At 51.0% G+C, this 26,881-nt stretch overlaps 1 protein-coding gene across 1 annotated transcript in view; it reads left to right on the top strand.

The window, feature by feature from the left end:
- Positions 1-19,341, top strand: part of ZNF697 (zinc finger protein 697) — a 28,231-nt gene extending 8,890 nt beyond the window's left edge. The window contains exons 2-3 of the mRNA XM_059675538.1: positions 12,772-13,028; positions 14,848-19,341. Coding sequence (XP_059531521.1) covers positions 12,772-13,028; positions 14,848-16,199 — 1,609 coding nt within the window. The 3' untranslated portion in view covers positions 16,200-19,341. The remainder of the gene's footprint in view (positions 1-12,771; positions 13,029-14,847) is intronic.
- Positions 19,342-26,881: the final 7,540 nt, after the last annotated feature.

Genomic DNA, 26,881 nt, shown 5'->3' with positions numbered 1-26,881 from the left:
TTAATGAGAGTTGCATAGTTTGATTGGAAAAAAAAGTCTTTAAAGATTCTTTTAAAATGGCATAACCATAACTAATTGTTCAAGTTGATGTTTTATAGGCTTTCTTCTCCACCCCACATCCTCTCTCGCTTTGCCTCTCTCTCTCTCTTACTTTTCTTTCAAATGCTGTACCAAGGAGTTGGAATTATTAAATATTTATCATAACACTCCATTAAGTCAATGCTAATTCAAATGACTTTTTCCTTTTTTCCCTAGCCCACAAAATGTCTGTTTTCTCTATGACAAACAGATAACCCAAAACCTTTTAAAGAGAGATTGTTTTGGAGGATCACAGGAAATTGAGTTTGAAGAACATTTTCTACATTTTTTTAGAGGGAAAGTAATTAAAATTACAATAGAAAAAAAATGAGCAGGAGTCTGGGAGAGAACAAGAAAATTCGGAAGAAGGTAGCATGGGTGCAATGCTATGGGTAAGGCCAGAGCAGTCAACTCATAAATATGGCAGCTGGTTGGCAGAGTCTGGTGCACGAGAGGCTGAACTTGAAAGGATCAGATAACCCGAACAGTAGTCCCAATCTGGCCACTCACTCCCTACCTTTGTGAATTCACAGGAGGCACTTCTCTAGTCCTCATTTCCTTACCTGTAAAATCAGGGATCCTTTCAAGAAATGTTCAACAGCAACAACATGTGAAATGCTCTCTGTCTCTGAGGATTCAGTCTCTTCAGCAGAATTGTAGTTGGCCTGCCACCTGGCCCATTTTTGCACCACCTCCCACACCGAGAATGCATAGCGATCAAGGCAGGAGGAGAAAGACGCCAGAGAAAAGAGGGCGAATCTGACAACCTGTGTGTAGGAACGGGCCGTGTTGGATGAGTGTGCACCTCCTTACTTGCCATGAAGTGTGAGCTGGGCTCCTGAGAATGCAGTTTTGTGTCACTCCCAGAACCCCCCTCTTCCTGTGGGCATTTGCATGCTGTTATGTGCAGGCAGGGTGACTTTGCTAACACTTAGAGGATTTGTTAGGAATGAGTTGGTGACTTCAGCCAGATTAAAAAAAAATTTTTCCCTTTGAGAAGAGAAGGATTAACTCGCAAAGTGTTGTGTGTCCTGGGTAGGTTAGGGCTTGATTAATGTGCGTTGACTCACTGCCCAAGCAAGCAGCTGATGGGAGCTATAAACCCGGGGTCAAACTTGTTTAAATTAGCCACATCCCCAAGAGGGGGTGTGTTAGAGGCTTGAAGAGCGACGTAACTCCCTCCTAGTGCACCTGCCACATAGCACAGGTGACTAGGAAGCAGGTGAACTAATGATGCTGGGAGGGTCCCATCACCAGGGTGAGTGTTTGAGCCAGTCGCAGTAGGCTCTGTTGGGTTGAGGAGAAAAGTAACTGGGTTGAAAGTTGAGACAGTGATTTAGCCTCCTGCCTGCTCTTCACCTGTCCGTGTCTCTGTTACCTGACTCGTCCGTAAAACAGGGCGCTAGCCTAGATCGGCAGACTGGGGGGTCAGGCAGGATGCATTTGCAGATTCTCTCATCCTGCTCCATCATCCCGCTCCATCATCCCCTGTTTGAAATGTACTGATATTTTTGTTCTCCTGCCTGATTTGGGGCTCACAGTCCTATCTCCCTCCTCCACCAGCCCACTATGATCAGGAATGTTTCTCGAGTCGTCTGCAGTCATGGTTTAGAACAGGGCTTTTGTCTTGTTTTTGTGCCCCACATCCTTTCCGAGGCCAAGGGAAAGCTGGCACCTTCTCATCAGGAAAAAGTTTCTACAGACACATTCACAAGGTCTCCGGGAGTTGGTGGACTCTGAAGGCTCTTAGGCTGAGGACCCAGGCCTAAGGAAACTGCCACTGTTCCCTTCACAAGCGGGTGTCGGACTGTTGCTCTCTCCAGGAAATGCTAGGAACTGGATGGAGGTCAAAGGGAGGTAAGGAACCCAAACAGCCTGTGCCTGACTTGGGAATTACGGTGGCCGAGCTGCCAATGAGCCTGGATGCCACCACCCCCTTCTTGAGAGAGATGGGTCACTTCCTGGATGGGAGCTGTGACTGGTTCTGTGCATCACAGACTGACCGTACACACCCTTGGCTGAGGCGGAAAGTATCTGCGAGCTGGTGGTTTCCAGCACGAGGTGGGAATAGGATCTCTTTCAGCTGATCTCTTTGTAGTGTGGTGTGAGTCCATTTGGATGGCGTCCTCGGAGTTCTTCTGAGAAGGACACTGGCTAAATTTAAAAGTGCTCCGTTTGGGTTGGGAAAGTAGCTGTTCCTGCCAGGGTTCGTCTCCTAGGGATCACATGTTCATAAATCATGGGTATATTTTCTCTTCATTGACACACACCCTTACATTTTTCATCCCCTTACAGTGGTTCTCAACCTTCTTAATGCTGCGACCCGTTAATACAGTTCCTCATGTTGTGGTGACCCCCAACCATAAAATTATTTTCGTTGCTACTTCATAACTGTAATTTTGCTACTGTTATGAATCGTAATGTAAATAATCTGATATGCTATATGTGTTTTCCGATGGTCGTGACCCACAGGTTGAGAACCGCTGCCTTAGAAGATCATTCTGGGTTGTGAGGGTCCTCTGTTGGACTCTCACATCATTTTGTCAGTTTCACTTTCCTGGGGATAAAACATCCCTCTCCCAGAATTGTCAGGACCAGGACCTCCATCCAGGTCTTTTTTTTTTTTTTTTTTTTTTTTTATGAAAATATGTTTTTATTGATTTCAGAGAGAGTATGGGAGAGGGACAGAGAGATAGAAACATTGATGAGAGAGAAACATGGATCGGCTGCCTCCTGCACCCTGCCTGCCCCCGCCACTGGGAATCAAGCTGGAGACCTCTTGGTGCATGAGATAACACAACCAGCTGAGCCACGTGGTTCTGGTTCCCCTTGGTCTTGAGTAGAGTTGCTGAACTAAGGGTGGAAATAAACAAGCAACAGTGGCTATGGCCGCACCCTTCTTTGTGTTCTTTGGAAACATAAAAGGAGATGAAAGTGGAAACAGGATTCTGATTTTATTTTGTATATAACAGCTATTCCTCTATCTCATAAAAATCAGTTTAAAAAAGACTCAAAAGCATCAAACTGAAGTTTTCTTTCTTTTTTTTAAAAAAAATATATTTTATTGGTTTTTTACAGAGAGGAAGGGAGAGGGAGAGAGAGTTAGAAACATCAATGAGAGAGAAGCATCGATCAGCTGCCTCCTGTACACCCCCTACTGGAGATGTGCTCGCAACCAAGGTACACGCCCTTGACTGGAATCGAACCCAGAACCCTTCAGTCCGAAGGCCAACACTCTATCCACTGAGCAAAACCGGTCAGGGTGAAACTGAAGTTTCTTAAGTCCCTTTACCCTGCTGGCTCTCCCCCAATTCCCATGGGCTCTAGATTCAGTATTAAGCATTATACTTACTTCGGATTTGGCATAATTAATACAAGCAGGCTGATCCTTTTATGGGAGTCACTGACATTTTATTATGGTCGGCTCAGAATTTAAATGAATATAATCAACCTTAAATTTCAGAAAAAAATGATTTGTTATGTTTTCCATTGAAATGTTTTTATTAGTAAGTTTTCTAGCAAATATAAAAGTAGATAGTGTAGTATACTAAATCCACATATGCTACCACCCTGCTTGTTCCATCTGCATCCCTGCCCATTCCCCTTTGTCCTGGAATCCTAGAAATCATTTCAAATGAAGCAAATTCCAGAAATACCATTTCACCTGTAAATATTTCATTATGTATCTCTGAAAGTTATAAGAACTCTTTGTAAACTTAACCCCAATACCAACACCTTCAAAAAATTAGCAATTCCTTACTATCAAGCATCAGTATTCACAATTCCCCAAGCGCCTTGTCATTTACTTCAGTAGTTCATTTGAACTGGGATTCAAATAAGGTCTATACACTGAGGATAGTTGAAACATCTCATTTTTTTTTTGACACAATAGGTTTTCCTCCTTTCTATTTCTTTCTTGCCATTTTTGTCATTGTCACCGAAGAAACTGGATCATGTGTCTCTTCTAGTTTCCTGTGATCTGGGTTTTGCTGATAATGTTATTTTTAAGGACATAAGGGTAGCACAAGTATTTTATTTGAAAGGTGTTTTTCGGGGTCTGTAAATGTTTCACTTTATGCTGAAAACAATCTAGCAGTGGCGTTTAAATTTTAATCAGGCAGGAAAGTGGAAGTATCAGGTGACATCTCTACATTTTTATTGCTGCTTTCTCTCGGTTGGAAGACACCTTGGCAGATAGTATGCGGAGGTGTCACTTACCCACGGCTGGAGTGGACTGGGCAGGAACACGCCAGCCATTCCTCATCCACAACAGCACACAGTTATTTTGGGCAGAGAATGAGAAGAGCAGCGTTTCCTACCGAGTCTGCAGGTGGCTGAATGCGCGCCTCCAACCCTCGGGTCCCAGCACTCCTCGGCCCCTACGTGCAGTGATGAACCCTCTCTTGAGGGCTGTTCATTCCGGTGGAAATGTGATCACAGAATCATCTGGGTTGGAAGCGACTTCCTGAGGTCACCTGGCCCCATCTGGTCACCTTAACGGGATTCCAGCATCAACCCTCCCGGAGCAAAGCTGCCTGTTAACAACTCCCAAACCCCACACGCACCCCCTGTGCATTTTAAGTCTGTTTTCTCTTTTGTCCTTCAGGGAAACGGCTTATTAAGTTGCATTCCTTTCTGCTGTGGAGTTGCGTGCCTGTGCACACACGTGTCTCTGTAGATCTTTAATGAAGATGAATGTGGATTCTTTCCAGCTTGCCCTCTACAGAGACCTCGCTCAACCATCTGATAAAGGCTTTTATGAAAAAGAAGGTGTTTTATGAGTACATTTCGACATACGATGGGGTGGTCACAGACTGTATTTTTTAGCGGCAGTGTGTGTGGCTGCCTAATTTTATGCATCAATTTGGCTGGGCCCGTAGGTACACAGATATTTGGTCTAACATTATGCTGAGTGTTTCTGTGGCAGCATTTTTAGGGACTTTGAGTAAAGCAAGTTGCCCTCCATAATTGTGGGTGGTCCTCGCCCCATCAGTTGAAGGCCTGAATAGAATCAAAAGACTGATTCCGCTGAGTGAAAAGGACTTCCCCAGCAGGCCTTCGGAATGAAACTGTGGCATCAGCTCTGAGTCTCCAGCCTGCTGGGCCATCCCGCAGACTTTGGACTTGCCAGTATCCATAATCACATGAGCCAATTTCTTATAGTAACTTACTTTCTATATAAGCATCTCATTGCTTTTGTTTCTCTGGAGAACCCTGAACAAATAGAGAACAAATAGAAAAAAAAAAGGATCAGGCTTTTGTGTGTGTGTGTGTGTGTGTGTGTGTGTGTGTGTGTAAACTCAAACAAATATATGCCCCAGGTTGATCTGGCTGGCTGTTTTAGAAGTGGTGTTTTATATTAAAGAAATGGAAAGATCACTGGAGAGGCCACCAGAAAAAAAGAGATTCTGGCCATAACTCTTCTAGCACCCGACCTTTCAGTCTCTGGCCTGGTCGCTTTCCCTCTTTGAGCCTCCGTTTCCTGTCTGCAGAAGGAGTTTGAAATAAGAGATATCAAGTCTTTGGTTCCATGAAATACAAACATTGACCATTTGAACATGCTGAGAGGGGGTATCTAAAGGTAATTTTTCCGAGGCCTGCGCAGGTGCTAGGTAAGGGAAGAAGCTGAGGGTGTATGCAGGTGGTGCTGGTGCTGTGATGCCAAAGCCTGGTAGGGGGTGGGCATCGTGAACCGAAGGATTCTCTGTGCATCAGGTAGAATATTCTAATCAGTTAAGTGTGAAACATGGCCGCGTAAACGCCTGCATGAAAACCTTTGGATTTTGTGCCTTCTCATCTGAGGGCAGTGGGGGCCTAACTTCCACGGTTCTTAGAATCTGTCTCTGCATTGCGATCACCCTCACTTTGTGCAGGAGGAGGGGGTGGGGAAGGCGTGGCAGCGGTGACAAGCTGAGGCCCTCTGGCCAAACTGAGGGGCCCCAGTCCAACCAACAGACAGGAAATGCCTGACCCCAAGGACACTGTGCTATTCTTGACCGTGGAGATTGGAAGGCGTCTCGGACAAGCTCTGGCCATGGGGTTGGAGGTTGGTTTCTCAGTCGTCTGGGTTGTGAGCCTCTCTCGATTCAGCTTGGGCGTCCCTCCCCAGGCAAAGGCAGCACCCACAGGAGGAAACCGCATCGTTTTCGCTTCTCCTGTCTGGAGAGTGGTTACGGCTTAGCTGCAGTCACCTCTCAGCGTTCTCTGTTCACCCCCCGCAGCCGCCTGCCATTGCAGAGGCTGGCATGTTGGGTTGGACAGTCTCGGGTGGGACTGGGGAAGTCACCTTCTCCTTGCTCCTGGGGGCATCCCCTACAAATAGGTGAGGCGGATCACTTTGCCTTTAGGGTTCTTTTAAAAAAAAATGTTTTTATTGATTTCAGAGAGGAAGGGAGAGGGAGGGAGAGAGAGAAATAGAAACATCAGTGATGAGAGAGAATCATGGATCGCCTGCCTCCTGCATGTCCCCTGAGCCCTGACTGGGAATCGAACTGTGACCTCCTGGTCCATAGGTCGATGCTCAACTGCTTAGGGTTCTTAGTGACCAGAGGGAGGAGGCAGGCCCCTGATGGCCATATCCCCCGAGAGGCTAGCTGACTGTTTACCCATTTGGTGCCGGGACTGACAAATGATTAACCCCCTGGAATCCCTGGTTTGCCCCCAGTTCTGGTCAGGAGTCCAGCCTTTGGAACTGCAGACTGGAATTGTCCTCCATCCTTCTACCCAGTGGGGCGGTGGGCCTGGCCTCAGCCATAGGACCCTCCCTTGGGAGAGCATGGTGCGCAGGTGGCGTGGGAAGTGAGCAGGGTGGCCTGGGCTGTGGCTGGGAGGCGGGGAGGTGAGGCAGGGACCGGCAAGACGGGGGACAGGAAAGGAGCTGCGGCCGAGGAGGCAGAGAGGGAGCCGCTCCTGGCCAGCCGCCTGACCGCTTCCTTCCCCTGACATGACAGCCCCGCCGCAGGCCTGGCTCCAGGCCACCTGGCCATGGCCTTGGCACATGGCTCCCCCGTGTGGGGAGGTCGGGTGCCGGGGGGGAGGGCTTGGCTCAGGCCCTGGCTCCCTCCTCTCACTGCTCTGCGGGCAGGGGCTGCCAGGTGGGTCGCCTGCTCCTGTCCTCTGTCCTGTGACCTGCCCTCGCTCGCTGCCTCTGACGTCCCAGGAGCCAGCCGAGTGGGGAATGCGATGGCGCGGGGCCCGGAACGCTGGTGGGAGGCCTGGCTCTCTGGGAACTATGTCACCTGGAGCTCAGCTTGCTGAGCTGCGGTTTTCTTCGGGCTGGGTGACCCTCACGGAATTAATGGAGGCAGATGAGGGCCCGCTCAGGTGCTGTGTCAGCTGCCCTGGTGGTTCCAGTGGGTGAGCGCTCACAGCAGAGCCCAAGGCCTGTGAGCACTGCCCTCCCCACCACCATCCGGGAGGGAGCTGGCCTGACTGTGTGGGGCCCTGAGCCCCCCCTCCCCACCCCCTTGAATGCCAGCCAGCCCTTTTAGGAAGGTGGGGTGAGCTGTGTGCCTGTCTGCCCCACCCTCCGTAGGAAATGAGGTCGAATCTATAAAGTGCTGGGGCTCCTGCTGTTGGAAAGGCCTGGGTTTGTCGGTGTGGCCGCTGGGAGAATGTGCGGGAAACTCAGGTTACACTCCCATTCTGGCTCTGTGCTGGCTCCACTTGCTCTTCCCCCACCTCATTCCTTCCCTCCCTCCTTTCCATCACCCCTTGTCATATGTACTTCCGCTGGGTAGCACTATCTTCACACTGATCTGATTAGTCTTTCAAATGGGGCTGAGTTTGTCTACAAGGCCCTGAAGCAGCGATGGCGAACCTTTTGAGCTCGGCGTGTCAGCATTCTGAAAAACCCTAACTTAACTCTGGTGCCGTGTCACATAGAGAAATGTTTTGATATTTGCAACCATAGTAAAACAAAGACTATCTCTCTCTCTCCCTCTCCCTTCCTCTCTGAAATAAATAAAAAAGATTTTTTTTTTTAAAAAAAAGAGGTTGGCTTAAGTTTCATAACTACCAGTTATTGTGTCCCTACTATGTGCCAGCTGTTTTTCCAACAATCTGAGATGGTAGGTGGCAGCATACTGGCTATGGATGCAGAATCTGAGGGTCTGCAAGGCTAAGAAACTCGCACAAGGTAAAGTAGCTGGCGGAGCAGAGGGCAGCCACTCGTTCTCCAACCCTGGCCTTGCTTAAGAAAACATGCTGCTAGCTTTTATTTTGAGAATGAATGGGAAGGGAGTTGGAACAAAATGTGCTTAGCTATCTGTCGACTGACACAGTGTCTCGGTAACGTTTCTGAGAACTGTCTTCCAGATAGAGCTAATCACAACTCGTCCTTGTCTTCCTTTTCGTTGCTTCTAGAATAATCGTAGGTTTTCCTTTCATGTGTTCTGTCAAGTTAAAAGCAAAGTTGGTGTTTTTGCTGATAAAAGTACATCTTTAGTGTCGAACAGACAGGGTTTACAAAAAGAAAAAGTTGTCCTGGACCGCACTCCGGCTTCTGGGGAAGAATGTGGGCCCTGGAGCTGGACCGCAGGCAGGGCTGTGCAGCCCTCTGCCACTGAAGATTGCGTGACCTTGAGCTAGCCCTTAACCTCTGCGCCTGGTTCCTCACCTCTGAAATGGAAACGAATGCCCTGCTTCTTTGGGGTGTCGTTAAGAGGAAATGATACGAAGCTCCTAGGGGTGACCAAGAGGTGTGTAGCATTTTAAGAATCCTCCCTGATGCCAGAACTGGTTCGGCTCAGTGGATGAACCATCGGCCTGCGGACTCAAGGGTCCCGGGTTCGATTCCCGTCAGGGGCATGTACCTTGTTTGCAGGCACATCCCCAGTGGGGGGCGTGTGGGAGGCAGCTGATCGATGTTTCTCTCTCATCAATATTTCTGGCTCTCTATCCCTCTCCCTTCCTCTTTGTAAAAAATCAATAAAATATATTTTAAAAAAATTAAAAAAAAGAATCCTCCCTGAACCTGTGTAAACACGTGAATACCTAGGCTACTGTGCATGTCCTAATAAACACAACGGGACTATTTTTAAACCAAACAGTTTTCATCTAATAATATATCGAGGCTGCCTTTCCTTACCTCCAAGTAGCCTTTTTGTTGCTTGATAGCTGCCTAGAACCCGTTGGCGTAACGGCGTGAGTGGAACCGAGTCCGCGTGTGGGCACGCAGGTTTCCAGTTTTGCACTAATGCAATGCATTTTAGAATAAATTGGAGTCGATGGTGTACAGTGGATGGTGTCTCTGGTGACAGGGGCTTCCCCCTCTTTCAAAGCGCACCCAGTCTTGCCTCCCCGGGTGTGAAGGAAGCCATGGCATGCCCCCTTGGGAGCTCAGGTCTCCTGGATTCTGAGTGAGGCAGAATCTGAACACGCCAGCCCTAAGTCGGGGCTTACACTCTTCCTCTCCCCCCACTCCCTCTTTAAATTCAGGAAAACCATGCTTCTTTATTTAGTGTCTCTGGTATGAATTCTCTCTTGGTTCCCAAGGAATCATAAACCAGAAACTCCTCTTGTTCTGCCCTGGCCGGGTGGCTCAGTTGGCTGGAGCGTTGTCCCATACAGAAAAAGGTTGCGGGTTCGATTCCCAGTCAGGGCACATACCTAGGTTGCGGGTTCAACCCCTGGTTGGGGTATGTACAGGAGGCCACCAATTGGCATTTTTCTCTCACATGGATGTGATTTTTTCTCTCTCAGATCAATTAAGAAAACACATGTCCTTGGGTGAGGATTAAAAAACCCCCAAAACCTCTTGTTCTGATTTTGCTGTATCCGAGGTGCTTCCTAAGATGGTGCTCTGTCCTCCAACAGGCTTCGAAGTGAAACCGTTAGCTTCCCTGGTTCCCAGGGTGGACCCCTGGGCCCCACAAGGCTGCGGTCACTGCCATTCTGGGCGCCACATCCTGCCATTTCAGTTGCATGAGCGCAGGGGACAGGCTTATTTGGTTCCTTTACTGATGTAAAACTCGGCTTGCCGGTCTTAGATGGGCAGAAACCATTGACGAGGTCTCCCTAAAATTTCCCCCCGCTGCTCTTAGCCACTAACAAGCCAACAGGTCTTAAAACATGTTTGAAATCCACCCCTCACCATGGGGTGTGTTGTGTATGCATACTCAACGGATGTGGCTGCGTATTGCTCCAGGGGGCATGAGCGTGATGGGTAGCAGAGGTTCAGCGGTAAGAGCCTTTGGTGGGACAGACCTCTTAAAAGGTTTATGACTTTAATGGGATTTTCGGCAGCCTAATCCTGGGTGTTTGAACCCTGGCGTTTTAAACGGAGCGAGTGGGCCTCCGAGGAGCCGGAGGAGCTGGCTGCCTTCCAGGGCGCTGTTGACGGCCATCACGGCAGGCCATTGCCTGTGACATATAAGAGAAGGCCTTGCTTTTCCACTCTAATGTAGGGAACAGGGCATCTGTGAGAAGGGATATACTAGTAACACCCTCTTCAGGGCGCTAAGTCGGCCGGTGTGTCCTTGAGGTGTGATGGAATGGCATCAGGACTTAAAAAAGAGCCAGAATGTGTGTATTGCCAGAGAGAAATCACGTGTTTATTCCGCAGTTGTAAAACTCGGAGCACCGGCTCCTCTCCACAGTATTTTCCAAGGTGCTTTGTAATGTTTCCTTCTGACACCCTGCCAGTGAGAAAGGTTAAGGAGCATTATCCCCCTGGCGCTGAGGAAGACACTGGAACCAGGAGAGGTTCCTTGACTTGCCTTGGGCTCTGGAGCGAGGCTGGACCAGCCAGAATGGCTCCTGCTTCCCACTTTGAGTCTCGGTAGTCCCAGGGCTGCCTCGGGGAAGTGCTCAGTGGAGGGAAGAAAAGATGGGGCACCTGCTTAGCCATGTTCTGGGGAGTTCTGTTTTGGGGGCTGCCGAGGCAGAGAGAGCTGGACAGTTTAAAAGTCTAGGTCCAGGCCCTAGCTGGTTTGGCTCAGTGGTTCTCAACCTTCCTAATGCTGCGACCCTTTAATACAGTTCCTCATGCTGTGGTGACCCCCAACCATAAAATTATTTTCGTTGCCACTTAGCTGTAATTTTGCTACTGTTATGAATCGTAATGTAAATATCTGATATTATATATGTGTTTTCCGATGGTCTTAGGCGACCCGTGAAAGAGTCGTTCGACCCCCAAAGGGGTCGCGACCCACAGGTTGAGAACCGCTGGGATAGAGCATGGCCTATGGACTGAAGGGTCCCGGGTTTGATTCCGGTCAAGGGCACATGCCTGGGTTGTGGGCTCGATCCCCAGAGGGGCCATGCAGGAGGCAGCCGATCAATGATTCTCTCTCATTGATGTTTCTATCTCTCCCTTCCTCTCTGAAATCAAGAAAAATATCTTTTTAAAAAAGTCTAGGTCCAGGATCCTTGACCTACAAACTGCTTTGCTGCCATGAGCTAAGCCGGAGGCGTGATGGATGGCAGAAGCGAATTATTTTTGGCTCCACGGCTCAGCCTTGGCAGGGGGCCCTTTAAATTTGAAATGCAAACCTGAGGGCTCCAAAGGTTTGGGAAGCTGAGGTCATTTTCTCCCTCCAGTTCCCATGTTGGCCTGTTCTGTGGAGGGGCTGCCGGTTACACCGGGGGCATGCTCTGCTAGGGGCTCTCTACAATAAAGTACACATACTATCAGGCAAACTATGTAATAAGGCTACAGGGAGGGCTTCTAACATGGAGGGTCCCTGCATCTCTCCCCCCGCCCCCCCAACCCCCAGACCCACAAAATCAGGTTGGTGCTGCTGCTGCAGACACGGTCTTAGGTCAGAAGTGAGTATACCAATGCTTCTGTTCTTCTTCTTCTTCTTTTTTTTGTCAATCCTCACTAGAGGATATTTTCTTGTTGATTTTTAGAGAGAGTGGAAGGGAGGAGGAGGGACAGAGAGAGAGAGAAACATCGATGTGAGAGAGACACATCAATTGGTTGCCTCCCACACGGGCCCCGACCAGGGCTGGGGATCCAGTCTGCAACCGAGGTAGGTGCCCTTGACCAGAATGGAAGCTGGGACCCTTCAGTCTGTAGGCCGAAGCTCTATCCACTGAGCCAAACTGGCTAGGGCTATTCTTATGTCTTGAATGTCCTTTTCCTCTGGCTCCTTGGAGGCCCACTCATCATCAGCTAAAACCCTCACAAGATTGCTGTGGGCTGGCAGAGGGCAAGTCCCCAACCTCCCCGCCCCCCCCCGCCCCAGCCATATTGAGGTACAGTTGATAAGTACAAATTGTATATATTTAGAGGAGGGCAAGCTTTAATAAGAGTAAGGAATGCATGGAACTTGAGGCAGCAAAAGTGATCTGAACCCCACTTTACGGCTTACATGTTAGCCTTAGGCTGGTGGGTCTTTCTGAGCATCGTTTTCTCAGCTACAAGATGGGAGCACCATTGTCCCCCTTACCCATGGTGAGAGCTACAGGCTGTGCTAACAGGCCCATCCACTTCACAGACGGAAACAGATCAAGTTGTGGTCCAGCGAGGGTTGGCCCATGGCCTGCGGAGGAGTTGCCACTGTAACCCTGGCACCCAGACCAGCCTCCTTCGCGCCCGGATCTGTTTACCTTCAAACGTGAGGTGGAGCGGAGATTTGCCATCGAGGCTTGGAACTCTGCACGTTTTGTTGGACTGTGTCACTGGACAGGCTGAGGGAACAGGGCCAGGCTGACGTGACCTTTATCTGTGTGTTTTGTCTGGAGCAGGGATTCCCGGTCACCTCCCTTGTCCGGCTCCTCCCGGATGGAACAAGAAGACAAACACGGTGTGTGTGAAGGCCCGGACTCAGAAGATACAGGAATGGGCTCTGATTTTGAGAACTCCGAGGACAGGGAAGGGGACCCAGACGAGAGAGAAATGGGTTCCAACGCACAGGACGCAGACAAGAGAGGCGGCCACCCGGAGCAGGAGATGGGCTCGGACCCACGGGAGGAGCGGGAACTGGTGTCTGACATCTGCACAGGTGAGGAGAAAGCGGGAATGTCCATGGAAGTTGGGGCTCACATGTATTTCTGGCTCCTCCCGAGTTGCCGCCAGGGGCAGCATTCTTGTGAAGAGGAACATCCCTTTCTCCAGTCCAGTGGGAGGTGGCTGTGGTAGACGGGTGAGGAGGGAGTCGCTGGCATCGCACTTCACAGTATACGGAGCACGGATCGAGGTCAACACCTGCAACAACACAAGAGGGAACACGGGGAGTATGAGAACCTCCGTCACCGGGTTGTTGGGAGAGTTAGATGAGTTGCCACACACAAAGGCCCACTAAGCGCAGCGCTGCGCAGCATATTCAGATGTTTACGGCTATTGTCATCGTGTTGGTTGTCGATAACTCAGCTCAGTGGTAAGGGTGCCCAGGTGCATGTGGCTGATTCTGAGTGCCAGGGCCTCTGCTCATCACCTTGCTTTTCCTGACCTGGAAACAGACTCCACCCGTATTCAGTTCTACCCTCCGCCTCCCTTACTTTATCCTGCTCTGTGCATGCCTCGGGGACAGAAATGAGCTGTGACACCCATGGCCAGGGCTGTGAGATGACAGGCTTTCCCATGTAACGCATCCCAGGCCCAGCAGTGCACACACGCACATGCTCTTTCATACCCAGGGACTGTCTGGAGGGCCCTCTGTTTGGGCATCAGCAGCCAGAGACAGACAGGTGTGTGCGCTGGGTTGGCCTCTAGGCTGGGCTCAGCAGCTCAGGGCCCGGTGCTCACCTCCCCTTTCCCCCTGCACCTTCCTCTCCCCTTACATAGTAAAGCCCTGGTGTTGGGGTGTGTTCGGTATACTGTTCCACCATGAGCTGTCCCAGAATGAACAATCCCATTTTAAAAGTCAGTCCAGCCCCACTGAGGGGCTCAGTGTTTGAGTGTGGACCCAGGAACCAGGAGGTGACCTTTCAATTACCAGTCAGGGCACATGCCTGGATTGCCAGCTGGATCCCCAGTAGGCGGCGTGCAGGAGGCAGGTGATGGATGATTCCTTCATCATTGATGTTCCTATCTCTCCCTTTCCCATCCTCTCTGAAATCAATAAAAACATTTTTTTAAAGGACTTTTTTTTTTTTAAAGATTTTTTTAAATATATATTTTATTGATTTTTTACAGAGAGAAAGGGAGAGAGATAGAGAGTTAGAAACATCGATGAGAGAGAAACATCGATCAGCTGCCTCCCGCACATCTCCCACTGGGGATGTGCCCGCAACCAAGGTACATGCCCTTGACCGGAATCGAACCTGGGACCTTTCAGTCCGCAGGCCAACGCTCTATCCACTGAGCCAAACCAGTTTCGGCCAATAAAAACATTTTTTTAAAAATCAGTGCAGGTGGCTTTTTCTTGTGGTTGGCAGGAGTGGTCTTGCCTTGTGCGGTTAGGGCCTTGGAACGCATGGGTTGCTCTTACAGTGAGCAGATCTCTTCTGAGCTCCCACAGCGTCCCACCTGGCCTAGACTTGACCACCTCAAGCCGACTGTCCATGTGGCCTTCGGATGGAGCCTCAGGGACAGTGGGTGGGGCCTGGGCTCAGAGACAGCTGCCCAGAGCTGGTGAGCTGAGGGCACCGGAGTGAGCTTTCCCTGGGTTTCTTTCCGAGCACACTCTCCTCTAGGCCTTCCTTCCCCAGGAGGCTCCAGGTAGGAGGTTGGAGATCTTGGAGAGTGAGTTTGTGAATACCCCGAGGGAGGGAATTAATTACTCCTTGGCCCACACTTTTCTTGACCTTGGCTTCCTCTGGGTTTACTCTTTGAGCTCCAGGTTTAATCGCCCGCCCCACTGTCTCCTTTTCTGTTGGCAGAGGGGCTGCTGAGTGAGGAAGAAGTTCTGCGGGAGGAAGAGGATGGCCAGTCTGGAGTCGCTGCGGTGGCCGTGTTCCCGGGACTGTCCGAGTCCCACGGCACATCCCGGAGCCCCCGGGAAGAGGAGGAGCCGCCGCCCCCACCGGTGCTTCCCTGGCGGCGGCACCTCTCCCTGGGGAGTCGGCACCCGGGCGACAAGCCAGCCCCCCGCCGCTTCCGCCGGCTCCACCACCCCATGGCCGTGGACCTCGGGGAGCTGGACAGCCTGATGGCCAGCATCATGGACGCGCCCACCATCTGCCCCGACTGCGGGGAGAGCTTCAGCCCGGGCGCCGCCTTCCTGCAGCACCAGCGCATCCACCGCCTGGCGGAGGCGGCGGCCGCGGCCCGCCTGGAGCCCTTCGGCCTGGCGGGGGAGTGCGGCGCGGTGGGGGGCGTGGCGGGGGGCTTCGGGCCGGGGCCCGCCTTGGCCCGGCCGCCGCGCGAGAAGCCCTTCCGCTGCGGGGAGTGCGGCAAGGGCTTCAGCCGCAACACCTACCTGACCAACCACCTGCGCCTGCACACGGGCGAGCGGCCCAACCTGTGCGCGGACTGCGGCAAGAGCTTCAGCTGGCGCGCCGACCTGCTCAAGCACCGGCGGCTGCACACGGGCGAGAAGCCCTACCCGTGCCCCGAGTGCGGGGAGGCCTTCAGCCTCAGCTCGCACCTGCTGAGCCACCGGCGCGCGCACGCGGCGGCCAGCGGCGCGGGGCCGGCGGCGCTGCGGCCCTTCTCGTGCGGCGAGTGCGGCAAGGGCTTCGTGCGCCGCTCGCACCTGGCCAACCACCAGCGCATCCACACGGGCGAGAAGCCGCACGGCTGCGGCGAGTGCGGCAAGCGCTTCAGCTGGCGCTCGGACCTGGTGAAGCACCAGCGCGTGCACACGGGCGAGAAGCCCTACATGTGCTCCGAGTGCGGCGAGACCTTCAGCGTCAGCTCGCACCTCTTCACGCACAAGCGCACGCACTCGGGCGAGCGGCCCTACGTGTGCCGCGAGTGCGGCAAGGGCTTCGGCCGCAACTCGCACCTGGTCAACCACCTGCGCGTGCACACGGGCGAGAAGCCCTTCCGCTGCGGCCAGTGCGAGAAGCGCTTCAGCGACTTCTCCACGCTCACGCAGCACCAGCGCACGCACACGGGCGAGAAGCCCTACACGTGCATCGAGTGCGGCAAGAGCTTCATCCAGAGCTCCCACCTCATCCGCCACCGCCGCATCCACACGGGCAACAAGCCGCACAAGTGCGCGGGCTGCGGCAAGGGCTTCCGCTACAAGACGCACCTGGCGCAGCACCAGAAGCTGCACCTGTGCTAGGGCCGGGCGCAGGGGGCCGCGCTCGCGGGAGCTGGCGGGGTGTAAGTAGCCCGGGGGCAGGCCCTGCAGAAAGGCGTGGGAAGGGCGGGAGGGACAATCTGAGAGTGACGGGGGCGCTTTTGGTGTTAGGGAGCGTTAAGAGGTGTTCTTTTGGTGCTACGTTTTGGGGACAACGAAGGAATGTTTTGGAGATGTGCTTGGGCGTGCTGACTCCCTCCAACACTCTAGGAGCTAAGCGGGCACTTGGAGGACCCTGAGGAAATGGGGTTCGGGTGGGGGAGGAACAGGATGGCAGGCCAAGATTAGGTTGGGCTGCGATGTTCTGTGGGAATCAGGAGAGCGTGTGGTTGGAGTGAGGGTCATGGGGTAATAAAGGTGGGTGTGAATAATTCTATCCTGGTTGTACCAGGTGTGAAGCCACCGTTTGCCCTGCCCCCCCGCCCCCCATCAGCTCGAGTCCCAGGAAAAGCAGAGGAACCCTGCCATCCTGCGGGAGGATATACCGGCGCTCTCCTGTCTCTGAGCCACAGTTCGCTGCTGTTTGGGGCATCCAGGGGAAGCTGGGCAGAAAAGCTGCACACCCTCATTTCAAAGGTGAAACTCAGACATGCACTCATAACTGGTTTTCAGATCTAGGGAACCTGGTTCTTCGCTGTTTCCTTTGAAACGTCCGGGTTTCCTGCTGGGCCAAGGTGGTCTGTGGTCAGCAGGCCCTGCCCCCAGGGCCAGGTGTGCGCCTGGCTCCGTGTTTCTTTCAGGTCTCACTCGTGACCTTCTACCTGCAGGGACATGGAACCGTCCCAGCTCTGGGCGCCTTTCCCTTTCCCGGGTCAGCTGGGTGCTTACTTCAAGTGAACCTCAGACCATCACAGTGGCCCCTGACCCGCTACAAAAGTCAGCCCGCTCAAGAGCTTTGCAAAATTCACATGTTGGGGTGCAAAGGCTCCTTTGTCTCATTTGCATTTGCTTTGTACCCCCTCCCCTGTAGTGATGGGGGAGCTCATGGAACCCCCACCTTCACTCTTGTTGACCTGGGCTCCGGTCTGAGTAGAAACTTTTTTTTTTTTTACACGAAGGCACAGTAGAAAGCCCCAGGCTTTATACAAGGAGGGCACAAGCAGGGAGAGGTGTAAATGCAAAACTGCCAAGTAGCACAAGCAGTGAATGTTTCCTGGTGGTTCTACAAATGCCAAACTAGCACTTTTATATTTGTAAAGTGCTTTATGCTTTTTAATGATTGTCAGTTGCCCCTCAGATCTCTGTGAGGTGGATCAGTGTTCTGGCCCCTGTCTTGGGGAGGGCCTGGGCACAAGAGTGCCGAAGGCTGCTCTGAGGAGAGGCTGTGACAGTGTGGACAGCTGTGGTCTGACCTTTTGTGCTCTCAGCTGCTAGGAAGACTTACCGTTGTGATTTATATAACGAAACAAGGACACTGAACATGCGTATGCGTGACGGGACACTGAAGGCTAGTCTGGAAGGGCCACAGATGTCCTCACCGACAAAGCTGGTCTTTGTCGCATCCGTAGGGTGCCCTCGGCATGCCACGTGTCCTGGGGGGCTGTGGTTAGATGACTCTGGTGTAGATTTCAGTTCCCTGGGCTGAGCCCCTCCCCTGGGTTAGCCTCTCGAAGTCAGAGTGGTGGGAAGCAGCCTTGTTTTCTCACTAGTGATGGGTACCCGTACTTTTCACGGAAGCATCTTCACAAACTGTTGGATACACGTGAAGGGAAGACAACCACAAGGTTGTTTTTACAATTCAGCAAATTTTCTGGGGATGCCGGTCATTTATACTTGATTTGTTGTATTCTAGCAAAGACCCTCCTTGGGGGGGCTGTAGGGAAGCATGTTCATGTCATTATAAAAACACCTTTTTAAAAGAATCCTGAGAATTCTGGGCTTGTGTGATGCTTGTTGATCTTGCCCTCTTAATCAGGGGATTGTTATTCACAAATGCAACTAGATTTTCAAAATATAGTTTTGGAAGACACGGATTGTTCTTTTAAAATGTTCTTTTAGTTGAGAGTAATACGAGCAAAGCAAGTGTCATTATTTATTCTGAATTGTATAGTCTATGAAGTGTATGAGACTCACCTGAAAATAATATGGCCCATTTGTAGGTAATCTTGTTCCTTTTTCCATGCACATCTACCTCTCCCGGCTGTTTTAGGTTCTCTCAAGTCTGTGCCTATGAAATCGCATCGAACGTTTGCTTCTTCATGGGTTGACTCTCCACTTTATGGGTTACTTGGCCTTTTGCTGCCATTTGCACAGTCAGGTCCGCGTCAAGTACGTTACCTGTTGGCAGCTTTTGAGAAAGGCTGCAAGGGGGAGGCGAGGTGGAAGTTCCTGTAATTTAGAGGCAGTGGGTATCTTTGGGGTTCATTGACCTCTCTCGTTCTTTCTGTTCCCGTGGCTAAGAAGAGACAGCTACTGCTCCTGGGTCCCCTCCGCGAGCAGACCAACCATCAGCACCCACTCTGACGGTGCATCGCAAATGTGATTCCATTTTTCTTCCAAGTCTTCAGGGAACATAATCTGCATTGAGTGAAATGAAATGCGTTCAGGGGTTGGTTTCTTGGATTTACTTTTAAAATAATAATGTTTCTCAAGCAAACCCTGTTACCTGTGGTTCACCCTTACAAATGTTAATCGGAAGACTCCGTCTACCAGCTCATCACGGAAGCTGGAGGCAAGTGTATCATTTGCTTTCTGGGAGTATGGTCTAGTGCAGGCTGCGCTTTGCTGAGCAGAATCCGGTGCAGATTAAACAGGTGAAATGGCTTGCTGCCATCGGGAGCTCCGAGTTGGAAGGAGATGACTGGTGAACCCCTTGAGCCGTGTGGCTGTCCATATGTGAAAAGTGCAAATGAAGAACCTGTGTTCACAGACCATCGGAACGGAGCTTCTGAAGTTTGTGCGCCCCTCCCTTCACTGTGATGTTACTTTACAGCTGATTGTTCAAATAGCGAATAATTTAATGACCCTAAAAGTAACTGGTTTTGTGTGTGTGCTTGTGTCTGTGAGAATTGCCTTATTTTCCCCGGTTGTTTTATTTAATGATGGCTCCCTGGACAGCATTCTGGTGTTCAAGCAGCCGGTATGGAATATGTGTCATTAAATCCATGTCAGTCGTTCACCATGACATTCTTTATTCTTTATTTGTCACCATTATGTGTCAGGCCACTCTATGGAGGCTGTGTTCACCAATCCAAGTCGATTTGCAAAATAGAGTTTCTGGTAGGACAGGGGTCAGCAAACCACCAAACCCAGCCTGCGTCTTTTTGCAGATAAAATTGTATTGGAACGCAGACCCATACACAGTGTCGGGGCTGCTTTTGGACTACAGTGGGCAGGTTGAGTAGTTGGGACAGGGGTCTCCATGGTCCACAATCCTACAGTATTTACTATCTGGTTCTTTAGAATGTTCAGGTGGATCACATCATCCCGGGGTTGGCTGATGTCTAACTAGGCCTCCCATTCTGACCAGTAAACCCTCGCAGCACTTCTGCACTGACGCGGCTTTGAGATGATGGGAATGTGTTCATGTCGCACCATTTGGATCGGTTTCCAAAGATCTGGCTCTCATTCCTTGTGAGAACCAGTCTGTGGGAAATTTTGGCTGTGGGCAGGGGAAGGTCGTTACGGAGAAAGGGAGGCAGTCTTAGGTCTTACCGCTAATCTATTTCTTAAAAATGTATTCCTGAATCACCTAGCAAAGTATTTTCTTTCCCCCAGTTCTCAGAAATGTAACTTAATGGATACTGATAATACTGAATGCAGCTTATCAGCTAATACCGGCCTTTGGCTTGACGTATTTTTTCGCTAGTCTCTGCCCAGCCTCGTAGTAGAAACAACGAGACAGCAGTTTGTAGGAAGGGAATCACAAGGAAAAGAAGAGCAAGCATGAAGAACACCTTGTTTTCTTGTCATGGCCAGGACTGCCTCCTGGTGTGAGTGCCCACAAGCCCTTGCCCTGCTGAGCAGAGCCAGCGAATGCTGGGCCCTGTCCTGCAGGGAGGCAATCAGTACTATGACCACAGCGTTCCTTCCCAAGCCTGGCTCTTCTAGGTTGAAGAACCACCGTCTAGCTCCTGGCCCCTGGGAAAACGACAGGTGTCTCTTGGGAAAATGATAAGCAAACCAAGTCAGTGCCCTGGGCGGGCAGCAGTGCACCTGGTCTGGGCCACACCCTGAAGGGGTGCTTGGCCTGCGTGCTGTGAGAGCAGGCCTCTCTGTCCACGGTCCAGTTCAAGAAGCTGTATTTTGGTCAACTTGGAATTTTTGGAGCTTCATTAGTTTAATACCGAGGTTTTCTTAACCCTAACTACACAGATTTACCTGGAAAGCTGTAAAAACAAACAAAAACAAACTGTTCAGAGATTGGTTAATTGGTCTGGGGTAAAGTCCAATTATCTGTCATTTTATAAATGCTTCCCAGTTGACTTTAACGGGCAGCCGGATTGACACATGTTGGACCAGCTAGGTGCCTCCTTTCATCATTGCAGTAAAATGAAGCCTCCAGTCCTCTCCTCCGCTGAGGGCATTGGCAGAGGCACAGGTGAGGCTGCCCGTCTGCTCTTGGTCGGCCTGCCTTCCACACACACCTTCTCCAAATAGTTACAGACAATAAGTAAGGGCAAGGGACAATACCACTCTTTGAAGTTCACCAGAGAAAGCCAGATGGCCATTGTGGGCTGCCGCTGGCCCTCCTTCGTCTGTCAATCAGACTGCTATCTCCCCCTCTGCCTTTTTTTGTTTTAATGTACAGTATGGGTTTCAGGTGTACAGCTTCATACTTTACCTAGTATTCCCCTCAGTGCTAGTATTTCCAGGACCACACGTAGCTATCGCAATATTACTGACCAGGTAGCCTATGCGGTCCTTACATCCCTGTGATTATTTTCTAACTACCCATTTGTGCTTCTGAGTCCCGTCACCTCTTTCACCCAGTGCCCCCACGCCCTCTGGGAACCCCCAGCTCTCCGTTTCTATGAGTCCGTTTCTTCATTTGCCATCTGGGCTCACTTATCAACCCAAAACTCCATGCCTCACTCCGGTTCTCAGCTGCCCTGGGCAATGGCGTTTCCTAAGCCTGGCCCCTGGAGGGGAAGGTGAGGAGCACACCCAGCAGGTCTCCCGTTGGAAGGGACTAGCATAGGGCTCTTGTCTCCCCGGGCAGAGCTCCAAGTGTCTGCAGACCACAGTTCCCTGCTGCCCGCCTCTGTTTTCAAGGTCACCTCTGCTAACCCAAAGCACACTGCAATGGCTTTCAATCATCTACTGCCCCAGTGAGAGCCAGGCCCCCCTGTTCACAGCCCTCTCTGCGTCCATCCGGTGACCTGCCTCATCACAGCAGCGGGGAGGCTCAGGTTTGGAAACCATAGGTGGGTGGCAAGGTGTTCCACGTACCAAGTTGCCTTGTGCTTGACAAGAGGTATCCGTATTTGTGCTGGATGAAGCCGGCATTCCCACACGTGTAGAGGGTTTCATCCTGAAAGAAGGGTCGGCGGTCCTGGGCCTCACGGGTTACTGGAGAGCAGGGATTCCGTGGAAGCAGTCCATTCATTCACAGGAGATCTTCCCCTGAGATCCCTCCCCTGACCCGAGGGCTGGAGTGATTCTCCTGCAGGGATGTTCCCATAAGATCCCGTACAAGTTTCCTGTGTACAGGAGGCCCACCCTCTTAAGTGCTGTGGCTTTTAAGAGCAGAGACTTCAAGAAGTTCATTCAAAAACGTGCTGAGTGGGCATGTGCTGGGCTAGCGCTCAATGCTGGGGCTACAGGGGTGAGGCGGGGGAAGCGCACGAGTTTCACACTCCAGCAGGTGAAGGGGAAGGCTGGTTTTGTTCCCTGCCTAGCATCAAAACCAGCCTCCTTGTAGTGAATTAGTTTGCAAACTGTAAGAATGTGTTTGGGGATCTGGCCCTGGTGGGCTAAGGCGAGAAGAGGAGCAATGTCTTAATGAGGCCCCAAGCATTCTCCCTGGGCAAGATGGTCCCTTCAGGAAGGCTCAGGGTGAACTGTAAGTTGGGGTCACTGCTGCTGCAATCCAGGCAGCGACCATGTCGCCTGGCTCTGCTGGGTGGGGGAAGGTGGGTGACTTGGAAAGGCTTGTGAAGCAAGGGGCTGCTAAAGAGCTGGCGAGACATTTTGTTGTTGTTAGGCCTACTGTTAGGAAGTGTCTGAGTCAAACCAGACCTTTGGCAGAGGAGGACCATGGCCAGGCTTCGGCTGAAGCAGCTCTATGCTCTCTGGGTTGATGTGAATGGAGATTGTAGGAGTCACAGATATTACTTCATAGCCAGAGGCCTCTGGACCGAGGGAGGCACTGTCCAGTGTTGCTGTAGCTGTAGACCGGGCACTAGAGGTAGACTTGATCTTGGCTTTCCTGTCCAGTGGGAAGATGCCGGTGTGAGGTCTGGGGAGAAGGTCAAGGCGAATAAAATGTGAAGGTTCCTGGCAGGTTTAGGACAGTGCAGATGTTAGGAAACAAGGTGGTCATGGGGTGATGTGTTGTGTGGTAGCTCCTAGGAGCCCAGGAGGGGAGAGGCAGTTGCTCACATGCAGACTGTGTCCTCTGGGATTCCAGCTCCTGGGGAAGGAGAGGAGGAGGTGCAAGGCCATAGCCTTCACTTTCCTGGGGACAGAGGAAGAATCGAGGAACCACCCCGCCTGTCCCTTCGAGGGCCTGCTGTGCTAGGGAGAGTGCAGGGAAGGGCTTTGGTGTTCACTGGCTGTGGTCTTGAGCAAGGCTCCGATTTTTCTGGGTCTCTGTTTCCTCTTCAGGAGGCACTATCTCTATGGACTCGGCCTACTCTGATGCCTAGTGGTTGTCCAAGAGCTTAAAACCCACTCGGTAAGCACCCAGAGCTTAAGGAAAGAATGAGGACGGGAAAGGCTTGTAATCTCAGAGGCAGGAGAGAACTGGTATTTGGGGGGTCCTGTTGGTCCCTGGCCTTGGTCCTCTACAACTAGAGGGGTATTATGCCCCTTTACTAAGGTACAGATGAGGTGCCGGTGCCAGGAGTACTGGGAAGAGTTAGGAAACCACATTCTCAGCTTTGGCTTCACACTAGCAAACCAGTACTCAAGGGGAGGACTGTGATCGCCAAGGCTAGCTGCCGAAGTATGGAGGTGCCCAAGGATACACAACCGACTTACAGCTGCCCAGTGTCCCCGGGAACAGAACTTGGAAATGGGCCACACCTTCATTGGGCAGATAAGGAAACAGACCCAGGTAAGTAAAGCAATTGTCTCACCTTGACGGCAAAATGGAAAGGGAACCTATTTCACTCTCCTCACGCAGGACCCGCATTCCACAAGCTGAGGTTGGATGGCTGGAACTGTGCGGGCTCCACGGAGGCTCAGGCCGCCGGAGTGCTGGTTAAGCCTGCCCCTGCCTTTCCCCCACTGGACAAATGTGTTGGTGGGGCGGCCTCCTGGCCCGGTGCCTTCCTGGGCCCTGGGCGGCTGTGCCGCCCCCTCCCCCTTTCTCAGCACTGAGCTCTCAGGCCAAGCTCAGGTGGGTGTGGAGCACAACTGTGTCTTTCTTAGGAGACAACTCGAACTTGGATAACCTTCACGCCACTCCCTAAAAATCCTGTTTTTCCTGTCCCGAGTCCCTGTCTTTAAGAACATCGCCTTCCATCTTTCCTTCATTCCATGTGTTGATTGAGTGTTGATTTTGAGCCAGATGTGGGGCTATGGCTGGGCACAGGTGGTCAGCACAGGGTCCCCCTGGTGCCCTCCCAACGTCCACAGTGAAGTCCGGGAGACAGGTTAATAAGCAACCGCCCTGCACCAAGACAGGTGCCGAGCGGGGGGACACTGTGCCCCTCCCTGGAAAACTGGAGACTTCCGCAGGCACGGAGAGGGAGAGGCGCCAAGGGAATGGAATGTGTTGCAGACAGGAGGAACTCATTTCCCTCATGTGCCCATAATCACATTACTGGCATTAATAAAGGGCTTTTAGCTTGCGAAATTTAAACCCAAACATTGTTTTCTCACTATGTCTATGTCAACTTAGCATTGGATGGTAGTAAATGCCAATTTTTACATTATTAAATTCTGTTCCCGGTGTCATCCTCAATGCCACACCTAGCGAGAGCTGCCTCAAGAATGGTGTAGTCACTATGCTAAGTAAAATCTGAAAAGATCCCACCCGTTTAGAAACAGACAGTATTCCAATCCCGTGACTCCTTATAATAAAGTTCTCCATTTGTGAATGAAAAAAAAAAAAGGCAACAGAATTGGAGGGTCCGCGAGGGGCTTGGGGTCCAGCCAGCCGAGGCTCAGCAGTTGAACCCGCACTGGCACGCGGGCAGATGAAGCCGCGCTGGTGCCTTTGGCTGCAGCGGGGCTGTTGCGGTGAACCACCCTGGCGCTCCAGCCGCCGCTGCACCTGCCCGCCTCGCCCAGCAGCGCAGCCGGCGCCGGCAGAGGGCGCTACGGGGCGCGGGGATGGGCGCCAGCTCCCGTTGCTAAGGTCGCTCTCAGGCAGGTCCGCTGTCGCGAGGGGCGGGGTGCGGGGAAGAGATGACAGATGATGGACATCCTGCGGTGCTCCACCCAGAGGGCCCCTCCGACAGGTCAGTGAAGAGTCGGCAGGCCGGGGCCATGGCTCGGGCCAGTTGGGTCCGCGGGTGGGGCGTGGTGCTGAAGACGAGCTGGCACGGGGGCGGCGGGGAGCTGGGAGTGTGCGGCTCGGGCGCCGGTGGAGGAGGGGAGCGCTGGGCGAGTGCCACCCTGGAGGGTTCTCGTGGCTGCTGCTCAGTTGGTTTTATTTTATTTTTAACTTCTTTGACATCGCCCCCCCCCTTTTTTTTAATCGTTCATGAACTACTGATCACAGACAGAAAGACTGTGCCAGAAAGATTTAGTTCTGCCTTTTAGGTTAATGCCAATATTTGAGAGTCAGGCCTGATAGGAAGCAGTAACAAGTGCTAGACAGAAGTGAAAAAAGAGAAAGACTGTAAGTCTGAAGTATGATAGTCCAAATTTCCAGGGGTCGGACTTCAATGAGACTATCCCAATTTAGGGGTATAGGTCTTTTATGAGCTTACAGATTTGAACTTGAAATTTGTGCTAGAATTTAAGAACTTGGTAAGAAAACACCACTTTATTTGGAAAATTAAGGGTAAAATGGCTGTTTAATTTCTTCATACAAATTGGGCTTTAAACGCATAGTGCATTTGACTAGCATACTTAAATATTGTACCCTCCAAATATTTAAAAAAATATCCTTACTGATTTTAGAGAGGAAGGGAGAGGGAGAGAAACATTGATGTGAGAGAGACACATTGATTGACTGCCTCTTGCACGGACAGGGATCGAATCTGCAACTCAGGTACATGCCCTTGACCAGGAATTGAACCCGAGACCTTTCAGTGTGGGGCTGACACTCTAACCATATAGCAACACTAGCCAGGGCTGTATATATATATATAGTAATTTTTAGACTCTAAATTTTGTGCTATGGGCCATGAAACTAATACAATGTATAGTAAGTACAATGTATAGTATAGGAATGATAGGGCAATTCAGCGTTTATTTAAGAAAAACAACTAATAATTATTGTACCTATAATGGCACACTACACTTTTTTACTAAAGCCTTAAGAATTCTTTTAAGGCACACCCTGCCATACTGTCCCATTCATGTGCAACATAGATGGAGCAATTTTCATTAATGCATAAAGTGTTAGAAATTTTTAAATTAACTAGAGGCCATTAATTCTTAATATCCAAAGCTTGTCTTGTAAAAAAGTAGAGAGAAAAAAAATAAAACGTCAACTTTATTATTTCTGAATGGGTTAAGATGAGGTGGCAAGCACAATGGGTGTGAGCAGGCTTTCCACAGGGACTTGGCCTTGGGTAGTAAGGCTTGTGTTGTGACCTATTAGGCTTTGATTATTTGACCTGTTTTCTTCGATTATTTTTCTCATCTTTGCTACTGAACCTTAAATCTAGGAGGTATCCCCCTTCCCTTCTTGTAAACATTGTAAAAGTCCACCTATTCTGTCGTTAGTGCTGAATGCATGAAGTGAAAGCATGGTTCTTTGTCCCCTGTCCCAGTGACCAACTCAAATAATACCTGTCAACACTAAATTGTCAATCATGTTGTGTCTGTTTCATTTTTTTGGTATTTGCATGTGATAGCTTTACACCTGTCAGTGTCTTTTATTGAGGCTGTAAGCCGGCAATAGTAAGACTTTAATTATAAAGGACCCTTGTCTTAAATTTCCCAGCAAGATAAGGGAAAAGTAACCTGCTGGCAATCTACATATCCAAGCTTTGCTCAGAGGCTCAATTCTGCTACCTCCAGTGAAGGCTAGACACTTGACAGCTAATTGATTGAGTGGCTGTGAGTGGGCCTGGACTGATGGAAAAGTGGTCAGTGTTTCTGTGGTCAGATCTTGCCAGTAGACTGTAAGTTGCTGATTTACTAAAAGACCCCTTAGGGAGGTAAAACCATGATGAATTAAAAATGTTAACTGCTTTGCCCTGGCCGGGTGGCTCAGCGGGTTGGAGTGTCCTCTAGTACACCAAAAAGTTGGGGGTTTGATTCCCAGGCAGGGCACATACCCAGGTCCATGCAGTTTTTCTTACAGGAGATGGTGACACCTGGAAATAGAGGCAAAAGGAGGAAGGTATGTATTCACATAAACCACAACTCCCTTCAGG

This window comes from Myotis daubentonii, chromosome 18, assembly GCF_963259705.1.
Source record: "Myotis daubentonii chromosome 18, mMyoDau2.1, whole genome shotgun sequence".
In the NCBI taxonomy this organism is placed as follows: domain Eukaryota; kingdom Metazoa; phylum Chordata; class Mammalia; order Chiroptera; family Vespertilionidae; genus Myotis; species Myotis daubentonii.
Note: the sequence above shows the minus strand (reverse complement) of the source record. Positions and strands in the feature narration are given on the sequence as shown.